We start from the raw sequence: 13,715 nt of genomic DNA, 5'->3' as shown, positions 1-13,715 counted from the left end.
ATTCAGCTTCTTTTTTCATTGTTTTTCCATTGGCTGACATGCAGGAGGCAGGTGTCTGCCTCACAGAATCACTGCGAAGATAAAAGGCATTATTTGTTTTCTGTGCAGTGTATATAGTCCAATGCTTGTACTTAATTGGCCTTGAGAGCAAATATTTTTGTTGTCATGTGTGTGGGGGTGTGCATGTGTGGGGGTGTACTCATATGTATATGAGTATGTGCAGGTGTGAGTTCCTGAAGGAAGTAGGATAAAAGATGCCCTTCTATTGCTCTCTGTCTTTTTCTCTTGAGCTAGCATCTCTCACTTTACCTGGAGCTACCCATTTCACAGCTGGGCTGACAGCCACCAAGCCTCAGCAATAGCCCCTCCTGTTCAGCCTCTTCCTCAGCACTCATGTTACAGACCCGTGCAGCTACATATGAGTGCTGGGGATACACACTCAGGGTCTCGTGTTTGCCCAGCAAGCCCTCTTACCCACAGAGCCATCCCTCCAGCTATTGGTTCTCCTTTTTGAAGTAGGGTCTGACTGTGCAGCACATGTTGGCCTAGAATTTATGTCAGTCCTCCTGCCCCAACCTCTTAAATACTGAAACTACAGGAATGCACCACCACACCAGGCTTTAAAATGTTTTAATTATAGGTTACTCCATTTCAGTCTCACAATGCCCTCTACCTTTGGGAGAGGCAGTTGCTAGAGTTACAGAGGCAATGCCACAAAGAGGGCCTTAGAGATGTCACATTCCAGCTTCCTCACTGCCCAGAAAAAGTGGGTATTTGACTAAAGACAGAGGGGCTCAAACTCAGATGTCACTCCTGCTTCAGGGCTCCATCTGGATCATGCCAACATGGAGGAGGCCCTGGGCAGGTGGGGTCCCAGAGAGGGGAACCAGGGACCCATTTTCTTCTTAGAGGATCAGTTTCTCAGATGGTGAGGCTAGAGTGAGTTAGCAATCAGATACATTCTCGAATGGCTATGTTTCAGGGAATAATGAAGGGCTACGGTCTCTGCTCTTACTGCTTAGGGGGCATCTGGATGACTGGTTCCTTGGAAACCCAGTTCATGGCACCAAAAACATCAAAGCCAGGGGCTGAGCATCCCTGAATTGCTTGTTCAGAAAAGATGATGATGGCCGATCATGCCAGGGACTGTAACACCAGATGCTCTGATGAGTCATTGCTGGGCATGAATTTATTTTGAGAAGCAAGTTTTGGGGAAACTGAGGCTCCAAGATGGGGAAAGAATGGGCCAAGATGTCACAGCTAGTTAGGATGAGCCTGGGTGGTTGCGTATAGAACTTCTGTAACCTAACTTTCCATCTGGGCTGGGCTCTATGAGGGGCAACAGGGCAGGGATGTCAGGAACATCAGTCTGCTATGGTGTCAGGCCTTCAGGAGACAATTCTCCAAAGAGGTTCCCAGCCAACCACAGGTCTTCATTCGGTGTCAGTGTGACTGGGAAAATGTTGTTAACACTATTTCCTGGAAACTGTGCTGAGGTTCCTAGCACGAGGCTGACTTGATCTCTTAGTGTCAAGTGTGGTGTGGCCCTCAGGCAGGTTCGTGGGTTTTCATCTCAGCTCTGCCTCTGGACCCTTGGGTGGCTCTGGGCAAATCTCTCCTCTCTCTCTCTCTCTCTCTCTCTCTCTCTCTCCCTGGTTTTCAGTAAAAGCTGGGCTATTCATTTATCAAATCCTTTTTAGTTGTAACTTTCTTTAATAAAGCTACTTCAGTGGCCTAACTTAGACATTATTGAGTTACATAAATAGTAAATAACTCATGTTTATTGACCACTCACTGTGCACTCAAATACTGCTGCATTCACTGTCTTGTTTGGCCCATGAAGACTCCTATGTAGGTCTGAATGGCACTTACCTACAAGGGTCATTATGGAAATGAAGAAATATCTATGAAGTGCTTAACAGCTGCTGGTGCACAGCGAGGGCTCTATGAGTGTATTTTCTTTTTTGTACGGCAGATGTACTTTTAAGTATCTTGCCCATGGGCAGAGAGTTAGGATTCAAACCCAGGGAGGGTGGGTCCAGAGTCCTGTGTCCTTAGCTGACATTTACAGTCTCTTGTATGATAAGGTGCATGAGCAATGCATTAAAGAACAGTGGGGAGCTGAGTACCGCAGAGGTACCTGCCCCCCAGAGCACACCTGCTCCCACATTCAAGACACAGTACCATAGTGAACAAGTCATACCTGCAGGTGGAATTGGGCTGGCAGGTTGTCCATACTTATTGGCACTCCTGATTGCCACAACAGTAGTCTGAAGTTCCAGCAGGTTATACACAGAAAGGGCCCACACACAGATTCACCTGTCGATTTGCAGGGCATCAAGGAAGGAGCACAGACATATTAATACTGACATGGCAGTGAAGAAGGGAATAGCCATGTGCTTCAGGAAACTAGGCTGGGAAGAGTGAAGAGATTTGGCAGGAGGTGAGCCACGGGTTTGTGGGGTGCAGTCTGAAGTCAGAGGGAGAATAGTGGAAGGGACAGTCTGGAATCTTCCCCATTGCTCTTTTCCCTCTTCCTATGCTTGGAAAAGAATTCCAGGACTGAGAGTGACTGAACCAAGAGGTGCCTGAATAAACTAGCCAAACCAGAGCAGGGCCCTTGGGAGACTCTGGGGTCTGAAAAGAAGAATGTGGAGAGCAGAGAACAGGAGAAAGGGAGAGGGAGGTGTTTTAGAGAAATAGGGACAACGGCCTTCCCAGGGCAAATGTCATCACCTCCAGAGAACAAATACAGAGAGCCAAGTCCCAAACACCTGCCATCTCTCAGCTTGTCTACTTTAATTTCTGGTGTAGGGGGGTGGGGGTGGCACACTGGATTCCACAGTGTGCAAAGGTCAGAGTGTAATTCCCAGGAGTCGGTGCTCTCCTGCCACCTTGTGGGATACAGGAATCTATCTTGGACTATCAGAATTGAGAGAGAGGGAGAGAAAGAGAGAGAGAGAGAGAGAGAGAGAGAGAGAGAGAGAGAGAGAGAGAGAGAGAGAGAGACTTTTCAGTCCCCAACCCTCAGGATGAAAGGGAAAGCACTGGGGTGGAGTACAAGGCTTCTTATAGGTATTTAAACCTGAACAGTTTCCACACTATTGTGGAAATCAAGGTATATAAGCCACACACAGCCGCTAATAGTGTTTATGTGCTAGACACAGCCTTCTCTAAAGAGGTCACTGCTCTGAGCAGTCTCCTCTTATACAGAAGGAAACAAAGCCAGGAGGTGAGAGTTGATGCCTATGCAGACAGATGTAGAACCCAGGCAGCTGTTGCCAGAGCCTGTGAGTTGCTGCAGATCACCCAGTGTAAGAAATGTGGCTGGTGGGACGGTGATGGTAGAGGCTCGTGTGTTAAGGATGTAAGCTGCAGGGTGACCTAATTCTCACAGTGCACAGGAATCTCTCCAGGGATCACATAACCAATGCACATAATCAAGGAAGGGCCTGTTACCTGCAAAGCCTGTGCTCATCACTTTCTATGGGTCGTCTTATTGTACAGCCACACCACACTTACAAGATTGCAACTTGTGTTGCATGAAGGAAACACCTTTTAGCAAGGTTACCTAACACAACTGCAGCTTTAGCAAGGTGGAGCCTGAAGTTCAGCCCAGCATTGAATTCCTGACCCTCTGTGGATGGCTTCTCCCTTGAATCCTCCTAGACCATGAAGCTGTCCACCTTTGTCCTTTCCCTTTCTTGACTTGGTCCTCTGCCCTCCCTGTTCACACCCAATAACTGTCTGTCCATTCCTCCCTTGGCTTCTCACATCTTTCTGACTTACCTTGTCATGTATCACTACATCCTTTAATTACCTGCAGTTCACTGCCTCAGGGAGTGTCGTGGCCACATCTCCAGGTGTGGAATGTCACAGGGATCATTTCCCATTTGATGTGTAAACCTTGTCTGTCTCCCTAGCCACACAGTGCTCTGGAGGGCAGAAACAAACCTTCTTCATTCTGCTTCGCTGGCACTGGTTAGTGGGGCCTCCCCCTGCTTGGTGGGTTCACTGAAATGACAGGGGAAGTTTAGCACAGAGAACAAAGGGTGTGACCTGAAGTCCCCAGCAGCCACCCAGAACCCCCAGCACACTGCACCCAGCCTCACCTTCCTTTTGTTCCTCAAAGGCACCAGGACCATCCTGACCCACAGACTTCCTAGTTTGCTATTCCTACTGCCTCAGATTCTTGCTAAATCTGTTGGCTACTTCCTACCCTCTGAACACCCAAGAAGGTCACCTTCCCAGAGGCTTCATGTGACCACCTGCTGCCCTTTATTCTCCAGCACCTTAATTTTTTTTTTTCTGAATGCCGTGTGTCTCTCAAACATTTGCCAATGATTTGGAGTGTCTTCTACCCTACTCTAGCAGGGCACTGCCCCGTTGTCTTGTTCCCTTCTGTGGTTGTTTCAGTAAAGCTCCCAAGAGCCACACTTAGCCCTCTTAGCAGGCTTTGTGAGATGGTTATTTTTATCACCCTTGTGTTTGTTAGAGGAATCAGTAAAGGTGTCAGCACTGAACTAAGTTAAGGGAAGGGAAGAGGAAGACTTTCAAACTTGAGGGCAGGGCCTGCTTAGAAACTGGCTAGAGTGGGGAGAGTGTTATCAGGAACCTAGACATCTAAACTATGGAAACTATGTATGTGAAACAGCCCGGGGCAGGAAAAACCAGCCTGCCCATTGTGCCTGGGTGGGGAGGAGAGCTACTGCTGAGGATGGGTTGTTCTTGGATTGGGGTAGGGTCCCTCCCAGCTAGTCCTTGGAAAGAGAGAGCCAGCATGGAGAGGGTCCTGTTCTCCTGGATGGTCATGAAGAGGGAAGCTTAGGCTTGCTCAGGTGGCACAGGGAACGTGGAAGATGACTTACCCATTCTGAATTTTGTCCCCAGAGAATCACAACCCAGTGTTACACTTGGCAAAAAATTGCCTGCTCCCCCTCCTTCCTGCTTCCCAAGAAAAGACCACAGAATACCCAATGCAGCTGTGGCCACGTGCCCCCAGAGTCTTATCCTCTGGGAAAGCTACAGCTTTCTGTGTGAGGAAAGTGAGGGACCTGTTGGTGCCTCTAACTACTTGACAGGTGTGCCTGTGCCCCCCTTGTAGAGTACACCTGGCAGAACCTTACCTGTCTCCAAGGCAACACATCCGGGCTGTTTTTCCAGGAAGGCCAGTTGTGAAACATTCAGGAATGTGTGTGCTCATTCAGAGATTTGTAATTAAAAAGGGGCAGAACTCGCTCTTGCCTGGCACCTCGCCCTGCTTCCCTCTTGCTCCTTCAGCAGCTGGGTCATTTGATTGTGTGACTGGGGCTTTATACAGCCCAGGACATGGGGCCAGAAGTGTTGAGGCTAGAAGTTCCAGATCCTGGCCATCTCTGAAGGCAGGTACCCTCTTCTCAAGGTGAACATCAAGGAGCACCACAGCTCCTGGGGATGAATAGCATCCACAGACAGCTCTGCCTCTCACTAGGGGTGTGTGTGTGTGTGTGTGTGTGTGTGTGTGTGTGTGTGTGTGTGTGTGTGCAAGTCTAAAACACTTGTCTTCATACTGATTCTCTGAATGACACCTCTCGGCACACTGAATAATTCATCCTCCTCTTGGCATTTGTTCCAAAGAGAACTTTCTGTCCAGATTTCTGTAAGTCGTATAGTTCCTCCCCATAGCAACGTTCCTGTTTCCCATAGAAGCATGCCGAGCATCAGCTGGCTGCTCCCCCATGGCTGCATCCAGGGGGAACCCCAATACAAAACCCAAATCCTTTCTTTCTCTTCTGGCTGCTCTTTCTGATGTGCTCCCCACCCCCCGTTGCTGTGCGTTCCTGGTAAAATGTCTGCAGCCACTGCTGGCAGAAATCAGTATCTTTTTCATTGTGTCTATCACAGCATCGATGCTACAGCAATCAAAGAACTGCACCTTCTCAATGGAAGGCTGGAGCAGTATGTGGCATTCATGAGTTCTGAAAACTTAATGAAATTTGGGTCTTGTTCTCCTATCCACATTCCCATCCCCAGTACCTTTGTTGCCCAAATTTGTACGGATGGCTTGGGAACATTTAATGGTCTTTAAGTGTAGGAGTCATGGACTTTCTAGGTTTAGTGAACAGTTTGGTACCAAGACACCAATAACTGAAATCATTTATCACATAAAACTCTGGTACCTCTGCCTCCCTCCTCCCCATACAATCTCCTCTTCTGTACTTCTAGCTCAACTCCAGATTGTTCTGAGACCCGATGGGTCTTGTTAATTTTTATTGGAAAAGTTTCAGCTGTGGGATCTAGCACTTAGAGCCTCAGGAGATGGAGCCTGTGGTGTATTAACTATGCATTGTTAAGAATGTGCTTTCATTTGTAAAATCGAACAAGAACACCTAATACCCAGAGAGGGAACATAGTTTTCATAGCACGCTTTGTAGGCCTAGATAAAATCATTGTTCAATATTTAATTATGCTTACTATAGAACCACTACAGCAAGCTTAGTTTAAAATAAAAGAAAAAGAAAATTGAAACTATGTTAAAGTTTTTATACCTAGTTTTATTTGTTTATTTTATTTTGTTTTAAAGTAAGTTACTACTATGTAGCTCTGGATGGCCTGGACCTCACTATGTAGACCAGGTTGGCCTCAAACCTACAGAGAGCTCTTCCTCTGCCTCCTGAGTGCACACATTAAAGGCCTATGCTACCACAACTATCTAGATTTTTTTAATTTTATTTATTATGTATACAGTCTTGTGCCTGCATGCCAGCAGAGGGCACCAGATCTCATTCAGGGTGGTTGTGAGCCACCATGTAGTTGCTGCGAACCGAACTCAGGACCTCTGGAACAACAGTCAGTGCTCTTAACCGCTGAGACATCTCTCCAGCCCCTTATCTAGATTTTTTTTATAAGTCTAGTCTCATGTAGCCCAGGCTATCTTCCAACTTGCGGAATAGCCAAGGTTGACCTTTACCTTTAGCTCCCCCTGCCTCCACTTCTGGAATTACAGGTGTGCACGCCCATACTCAGTTGTATGTAGTGCTAGGTGGGACTCAGGGCTCTGAGCATGCTAGACAGGTACTCTTCCACCGACAAGTTACATCCCTAGCCTCACGACAGCATTTTAACTCATATCTTTTAGTTTCTCCTCACCTTCCCTTCCTGTCTTAGTTAGAGTTCTTATTGCTGTGAAAAGACACCATGACCATGGCAACTCTTATAAAGAAAACATTTAATTGGGGTAGCTCACTTACAGTTTCAGAGATTCACTCCATTATCACCATTGTGGGGAGCATGACAGTGTTCAGGCAGGCATGATGTTGGCTGCATCTTGGCTTGCGGAAATAAGAAGTCAGCTGAGGTTTCAGAAGTCATCTTTGAGGTTTCCTGTGCTCAGGATTCCTAACCTCAAAGCCCTCACACCTCCTAATAGTGCCACTCCCTGAGATTATGGGGGCCAATTACATTCAAACTATCACACATCCTTTCCCCCTTCTCTCTTCCTCTTCCTTTCCAGCTCTCTTGAGATTATTATAGCCTTTTAACCAGGTGTATTGTTGTAAACCTACAATCGTAGCATTCAGGAGGGTAAGGGAGGAAATACCAAGAGTTTTGAGGCCAGCCTAGGTTACCTAGTGAATCCTGTGTCAAAACAAACAAACATACAAATGAAGAGACTATTATAACCTTTTTAGCCCCAGTTTTCCCTTCTGTATGTTCACATGTGTATGGGTACACTTATGTACATAGGCCCAAGGTTAATTGATACCAGGACTTGTCCTCTTCTACCTTATTCTTTGAAAGAGACTCTGTCAATCAAACCCAAAGCTTGCCAATATGGATAGTCTCACATTGCTCCAGGAATGGCTTGCCTCCACCTTCCAAAACTGAAACTATAAGTGGACTACCACACTCATGTTGCATTTTGTGGGTTCTGGAGAGCTAAATTCTGATCATCTTACAAACACTTTCACTGCTGTGCTGTCCCCCACAGCCTTTGAACTGTATATTTTAGCTCCAGACTTGATGTTTAACCTATCCAACAACCTGAAGAGTTATATTAGTCTCTACTGCACAGATGAAAAAATCCGACACTCTGGGAGATTAAGTTCTTGTCCAACTCAGTCAACTAAAGAGTAGTGCTTATTGAATGCTTATTTGATAGTTCTTAGTTTGTTGCATATAAAAACATACCCCTGGCCCCAGTCTCATGGAACCACAGTCTCCCACAATGCAGCAATGAATTATTAACCAAAGTCAATTGGTAGATACAGTTCAGCCTCTGAAACCTTGAGTGTGAAGCAGGCAGCTAAGCACATCACTGGCCTGTTGGCTAGGGGGCTTTTTCAGTGTCATGGTGTCTCTTTTTAGTTTGGTTTAGATTGGGCTGTTAGTCAGCTTTCCATTTCTCTATCAACTACCTGCAAAGATGAGCTTACAAGAGGAAGGGTTTGTAATAGATCACCATATTAGGGGCTTTGGTCTATAACCGGGCGACTTTCTTGCCTTGAGCTTGTGGTGAGGCAACAGATCTTGACAGGAACATGCGACAGAGCACAACTGCTCACTTCATGGCCAGAAAGCAAGAGATGGGAAGAAAAGGCTGGGGTCCCACTCTCTCCCCTTCAGGGGCACACCTCTAGTGATCAGAGGACCTCTCCTTAAGTCTCACCTCCTAAGAGCTCCAGCCAGGGGCCAAGCCTCTGACACACAAGCCTGCAGCTGCAGTTTAGGAAGACATCATCCAGGTTAAGGAAGAGATAGTCAGTCGACACCCTTCCTGTCCCATCATACCCCAGTTTGTCAATCTGTTGAAGGGGTGTGAAGCAGAGTCTTCAGAGTTTCCTGAATTGGAATGAGAAAAAAGACAGGAACAAGGAATATTAGAATGAGTGCCTTAGCATCAAAAAGATGGCTCCATAGATAAAAGTGCTCACTGTACAACACCCACCTCAGTTCTTTCTCTGAAATCCAGCAGTGGCACAAATCTGCAATCCCCTGCTGCAAGATAGGAGTCAGCGATGGGAGGATCACACCATAGCAGAAAACAAAAGAGATCCTGTCATAGGCTAGAAATGACAACCAAACATTATCCTCTGACCTCCATATGGGCCTGACAGCTAGCATGTGGTTATTCTAGACAAAGGCAGCACTGGGAATACTTGGAATTAGCTGTCTTGGGGAACCACTGATCCCACGTGTTAGTTTCCTGGCTTCCTGTTCTCTGGCTGAAACCCTGGACAAATGCTGTGTGGTACAATTTTCCAGCCTTGACAAGCCTTTGCTGCTTCAGTTGCATGATTTGTTTATCTGTCTGATTTAGCCACTAAGACTTGGTGATTACCTCCAGTTCACACCCTGTGAGATGGGGCCTTAGGGAGTTATTATTGCCAAATAATCAGTTTGGCCAGGGTTGGCTGGGAAGAGCCAGCAGTGGGTGCAGGCGTTTGGGAACCAACTCAATCAGCAAATAAATATGGCTTGCTGGCCAGACTCCTGGGGCTGGGGCGTCTGTTTCTCTAGAGCTTGCAGGAGGCCAGCTTTTTGAAGGGCAAATGGGCATGACAAATACAAGACAAAGCCAGGACAAAGACCAGAGTGGGGTGGGCCAGCCAGCTGCAGGTGGAAAAGCCAGAGGGGGCTGTACTCCACGTCACGAAGCCAAGACTTGGCCTTAGAAATGTGCAGACTATCAATTGGAGATGCAGAAACCCAAGGTCCAGACAGAAAGATGACTTTGTGAAGTCGCTACCAAGTTAGTGACAAAATGTTAGGACCAGAATACATTCTCTGCCTGCCTCCTGGGGCAGCCTTACATGGATGCTACTGCAGAATGTCTTCACCTTCCCAGGAACTCAGGGCCATCAGAGGTAATGCTATAGTGAAAAATGTCTGGATCTGTTTCAGTCAGGAGAAGCAGGGAGTCCAGAAAAAAAATGGCACATTGCAGGAGTGTTGGGGACTGCAGTCTGATAGAATGTGTTTCTCATCTTCCTTGCCAGGTACACCAAACCACTTACCTTTGCTGACTGCATTAGTGATGAGTTGCCGCTAGGATGGGAAGAAGCATATGACCCACAGGTTGGCGATTACTTCATAGACCACAATACCAGTAAGTTCTTTGCTGCTTTTCCGGTCCCCAGACCCCATCCCTATGCCCATCCCCTCCCCTCTCGTACCCACTTCCACAATCTGGAAGAAGCCCCAGCAGAGTCTTGAAGGCAGATTGTGTTTTGTTTAATGTAGACTTAGAGATGTCAGTGTGGATATAGATAGATAATGTATGCTCATGTGAAAACAACAATTCGGAAGGGTTTTTAATAGAATCTGAAACTTCTCTCATGATCTAGCTCCATCCTAGCTTCTAGCTTCCTGATTTTAGAGGCAACATTGCTAATGATTTCTTCTGTGTCATTTCAAATATCATGTGTTTGTATATGTTCTATATGCATATTTTTTCATGTGTTTATGTTCATGGATGGTTGTCTTTCCATTAAAAAAATAAGTGCACATTATCATATTCAGGCATCTGAAGCCTCAATGAGCCTCGAGCAATGTAGACACACGTAGATTAGCCCACTTCCATTTCCTGTGACCACAGTGTTCTGATCCAAGATGAATATTCCTACTGTCACTCTCTCCTTCTGGGACCACAATGGAGGAGCTAGTTGGGAAAAACAAAAGTATGTTGTATATTGAGTGGAGGAAGACAAGAGATGCCAAGCTGAAGAGAGGCGGTGTGTGTACCCTCTTAGCCAAGACCATCTCTGTCTTCTGAAATGGTATGCTGAGGGGCCGTGTTTTCCTATCTTAGTGTGTCTTTAGAACCATAAGATCCTCTTTATCCTTTCAGGCCAGAGGAAGAAGACAGGGAATGAGACGTGCCTGGCAACCTCTGAAGGCTGAGAACAGGGCACCAACTCCTAACTGCCCTTTCATTTTGAGTATGCACTCTGTTCCATGTGCTGTGGCAGATGCTCAATAGACAGTGTCTTATTCAGTGCTGCTTGGGCCCTGTGGGGCATTAGGGTGATCATCTTCATCTCATTGAGATTTAGAGATAGCAATGGGTGGCTCAGTACTCAGAGATAAAACATGGCATGGCATTACAGATGGTGCACACCTGTAATCCCAGCACTAGGGAGATTGAACGAGAAGATTGTGAATTTGAGGCCAACTGGACTACATGATGATTTTTTTTTTAGGACAGCCTTGGACCCATCTCAGACAAGGGGGAAAGGAGAAAACATGGCTGAGCTGGGATTTGAATTATGACCAAAGAATGGAGTTGTACTTATGAATATCCACTTCCACTTCTAAATATTCTTTGCCTGCTGTTGCTGTGTCTTCTGGGGAAGTTACTATGTTTAAATCTATCTAGTTCCAAGCCTTTGCCAACCAAGGTACACAGTAGATGTGCACTTAACCCTTGCTAACAGAGAAGGGTGAGTGCGCGTGAATGCTGAGTAACTGGATGAATGAGCAGACTGTTGTTGGCAACAAAGTGTAGGAGAGTATCCGAGAGACAGCTAATGGCATTAATGGCATTGTTGGGGATAGCAAAGGTTTTTATTAGCACTCATGATTGTGCACTGGATAATGAGAAGTAAATATGCCTAATTGAGTGTGTATGGGGAATGAGGTTAATTCTTGGAGGGCTGCATCAGATGCTGGGTTAAACGCTGATATACTGGAGCCCTAATCAGTCCTTTCCTGTTTCTAATTGCTGAGAGCATCCCCCTCATTAAAATCCCATGGCAGGAGTGGGATTTTAAGGTGCTTCTTCTGAGAGCTGCTGGGGGAACAGAAGGGAGGAGGGGCTAGCAGTCTATGACTGAGTTAATTCTCCAGGGATGATAGCAGAAGTGGTGTGTGTGTGTGCGTGCGTGTGTGTGTGTGTGTGTGTTTGTTTCCCATGACTTGTTCAGAGAATTTCTTATACAACCCAGAGCCACCTGCCCAGGGATGGTACCACTCACAGTGGCTTGGGCCCTTCCACATTAATCAAGAAAATACCCTCATAGACTTTCTCACAGGTTAATCTATGGAAGCAGTTCCTCAATTGAGGTTCCCTCTTCCCAAATGACTCCAGTTTGTGTTGACATAAAACAAACCATTGCAGAGTCATGAGACAGACATAATACTATTCTGTAAGCCCAGCACTAGGGAGACTGAGACAGGAGAGTCTTAAGGCTGAAGCCAGCCAGCAATACATAAAAAGATCCTGTCTCAAACAAGCAAAAAAAAAAAAAAAAGAAAGAAAAAAAAAGAAAGAAAGAAAAGGTCAAGCAATTATAGACTCAATATAACTGAAGAGTTTACTCATAATTCACAATCCAACTTGCATTCATTCAGAAACATTTGCTAACTGCCTGTTCTGGGAGTTAGGGATGCACAAGAGTGCAAAGTGACTAAGCTCTTTGCCCTTACAGAAATTTCATTCAGGCAGGAGAGACAAAATAAACATCGTTGGTAGATGATGCTGTATGTTAGAAAATGTTCTGTCCCATGGAGGAAAGAACAGACTTTGGGAATTGAGCTATGTTGGGATAGATGTAGGGGAGCAAGGAAAGAGCAGTGATGATTTCCATCATAAAACTGGTCTTCAGGGAAGACTTGATCTAAGACTGGAAGGAACTGTTTCAGAGGACAGAGGAGAGAAAGCAAAAGCCTTGAGGCCTGATCACATTCATTCCATTTGTCTGGGGGAGAGGTGTAGCAAAGCAGTGAGTATGCCCAGAGCACAAAGAATGAGGAAGAAAAGGAGCATAGGGAGGGGTAGGAGGTAGGTGTGACTGAAAAGCTGACACTTGAAGCAGGAGTCATCAGAGTTGTAAACATGGAAACTGCTTGAGGTGACTTATGTCATCAAGAGCCAATCTGACTACTCAAAGAGCAATCTAAAGCAAGCATCAAAGTGGGAAGCCCTGTGGGAAGTGTTTGGAACAAGCCAGGACTCCAAACCAGAGCAAAGATGATAGGAAGTAGTCAGGACTTCCTGATTGTTTACATTAGAGTGAGAAAGAAAAAGGCGAGAAGAACCCTCATTGGACCTGAGCAAGGAATACAGTTGCCATCTACTGACTGAAGACACCACAAGGAGTCAGTTAAGGAAGGAAGGAAAGGCTTTATTTGGAAATATTGAGCCTCCAGTACCTTCACACACCTGGAGTTGGTGGCCGGGAAGTTTAGTGTAGTAACATGCAGTCTAGAAAAAGACTGCTGAAGATAAAGATGATCATTTGGGAGACATTGACATGTAGATAATGGGCAAAGACATGAAGATGGATGAGATCATGAAAGGAGAGGACCACAGAATGACATTGGGACTGCAGTCTTCGAAAGGATGGGGAAGGGACAATCAACAATGACTGAGGAGTGGCCACAAAGTGGGAGGAAAAACCAAGAGAAGTCTGGGGAGACAGCATATGGAGAAACAACCCTCAGCAGTGTCAGGCACAAAGAGAACTGGGAATTGGTCAATGGATTTGGCTATTCAGGTGATACTGGTGGCCTTGACTTTGGAGAGCAGCTTTGGACAAGGGCTGGGGACAAAAACCTGACTAGATTTAGTTTGAAGGAAGATGGAGAAATTGAACAAAAGGAGCAAAGAACTCCAAAACACAACCCACATTGTTTTGTGTCAGCATTCATTGGGTTTCCTGCTGACTGTGTACATCCTGCCTAGGCGATTTGAATCTGGAATCAAGTTACATTTTTTTTTTTTGATGCTTCCTCTT

General features: G+C 46.0%; 1 protein-coding gene across 2 annotated transcripts in view; it reads left to right on the top strand.

Moving 5' to 3' along the window:
• Wwc1 (WW and C2 domain containing 1) overlaps positions 1 to 13,715 on the top strand; it is a 147,005-nt gene that overhangs the window by 61,083 nt on the left and 72,207 nt on the right. For both annotated transcript variants that reach the window (XM_035448195.1, XM_027425225.2), the window contains exon 2: positions 9,978 to 10,087. In XM_035448195.1, coding sequence (XP_035304086.1) covers positions 9,978 to 10,087 — 110 coding nt within the window. The remainder of the gene's footprint in view (positions 1 to 9,977; positions 10,088 to 13,715) is intronic.

Source organism: Cricetulus griseus, chromosome 7, assembly GCF_003668045.3.
Source record: "Cricetulus griseus strain 17A/GY chromosome 7, alternate assembly CriGri-PICRH-1.0, whole genome shotgun sequence".
In the NCBI taxonomy this organism is placed as follows: domain Eukaryota; kingdom Metazoa; phylum Chordata; class Mammalia; order Rodentia; family Cricetidae; genus Cricetulus; species Cricetulus griseus.
Note: the sequence above shows the minus strand (reverse complement) of the source record. Positions and strands in the feature narration are given on the sequence as shown.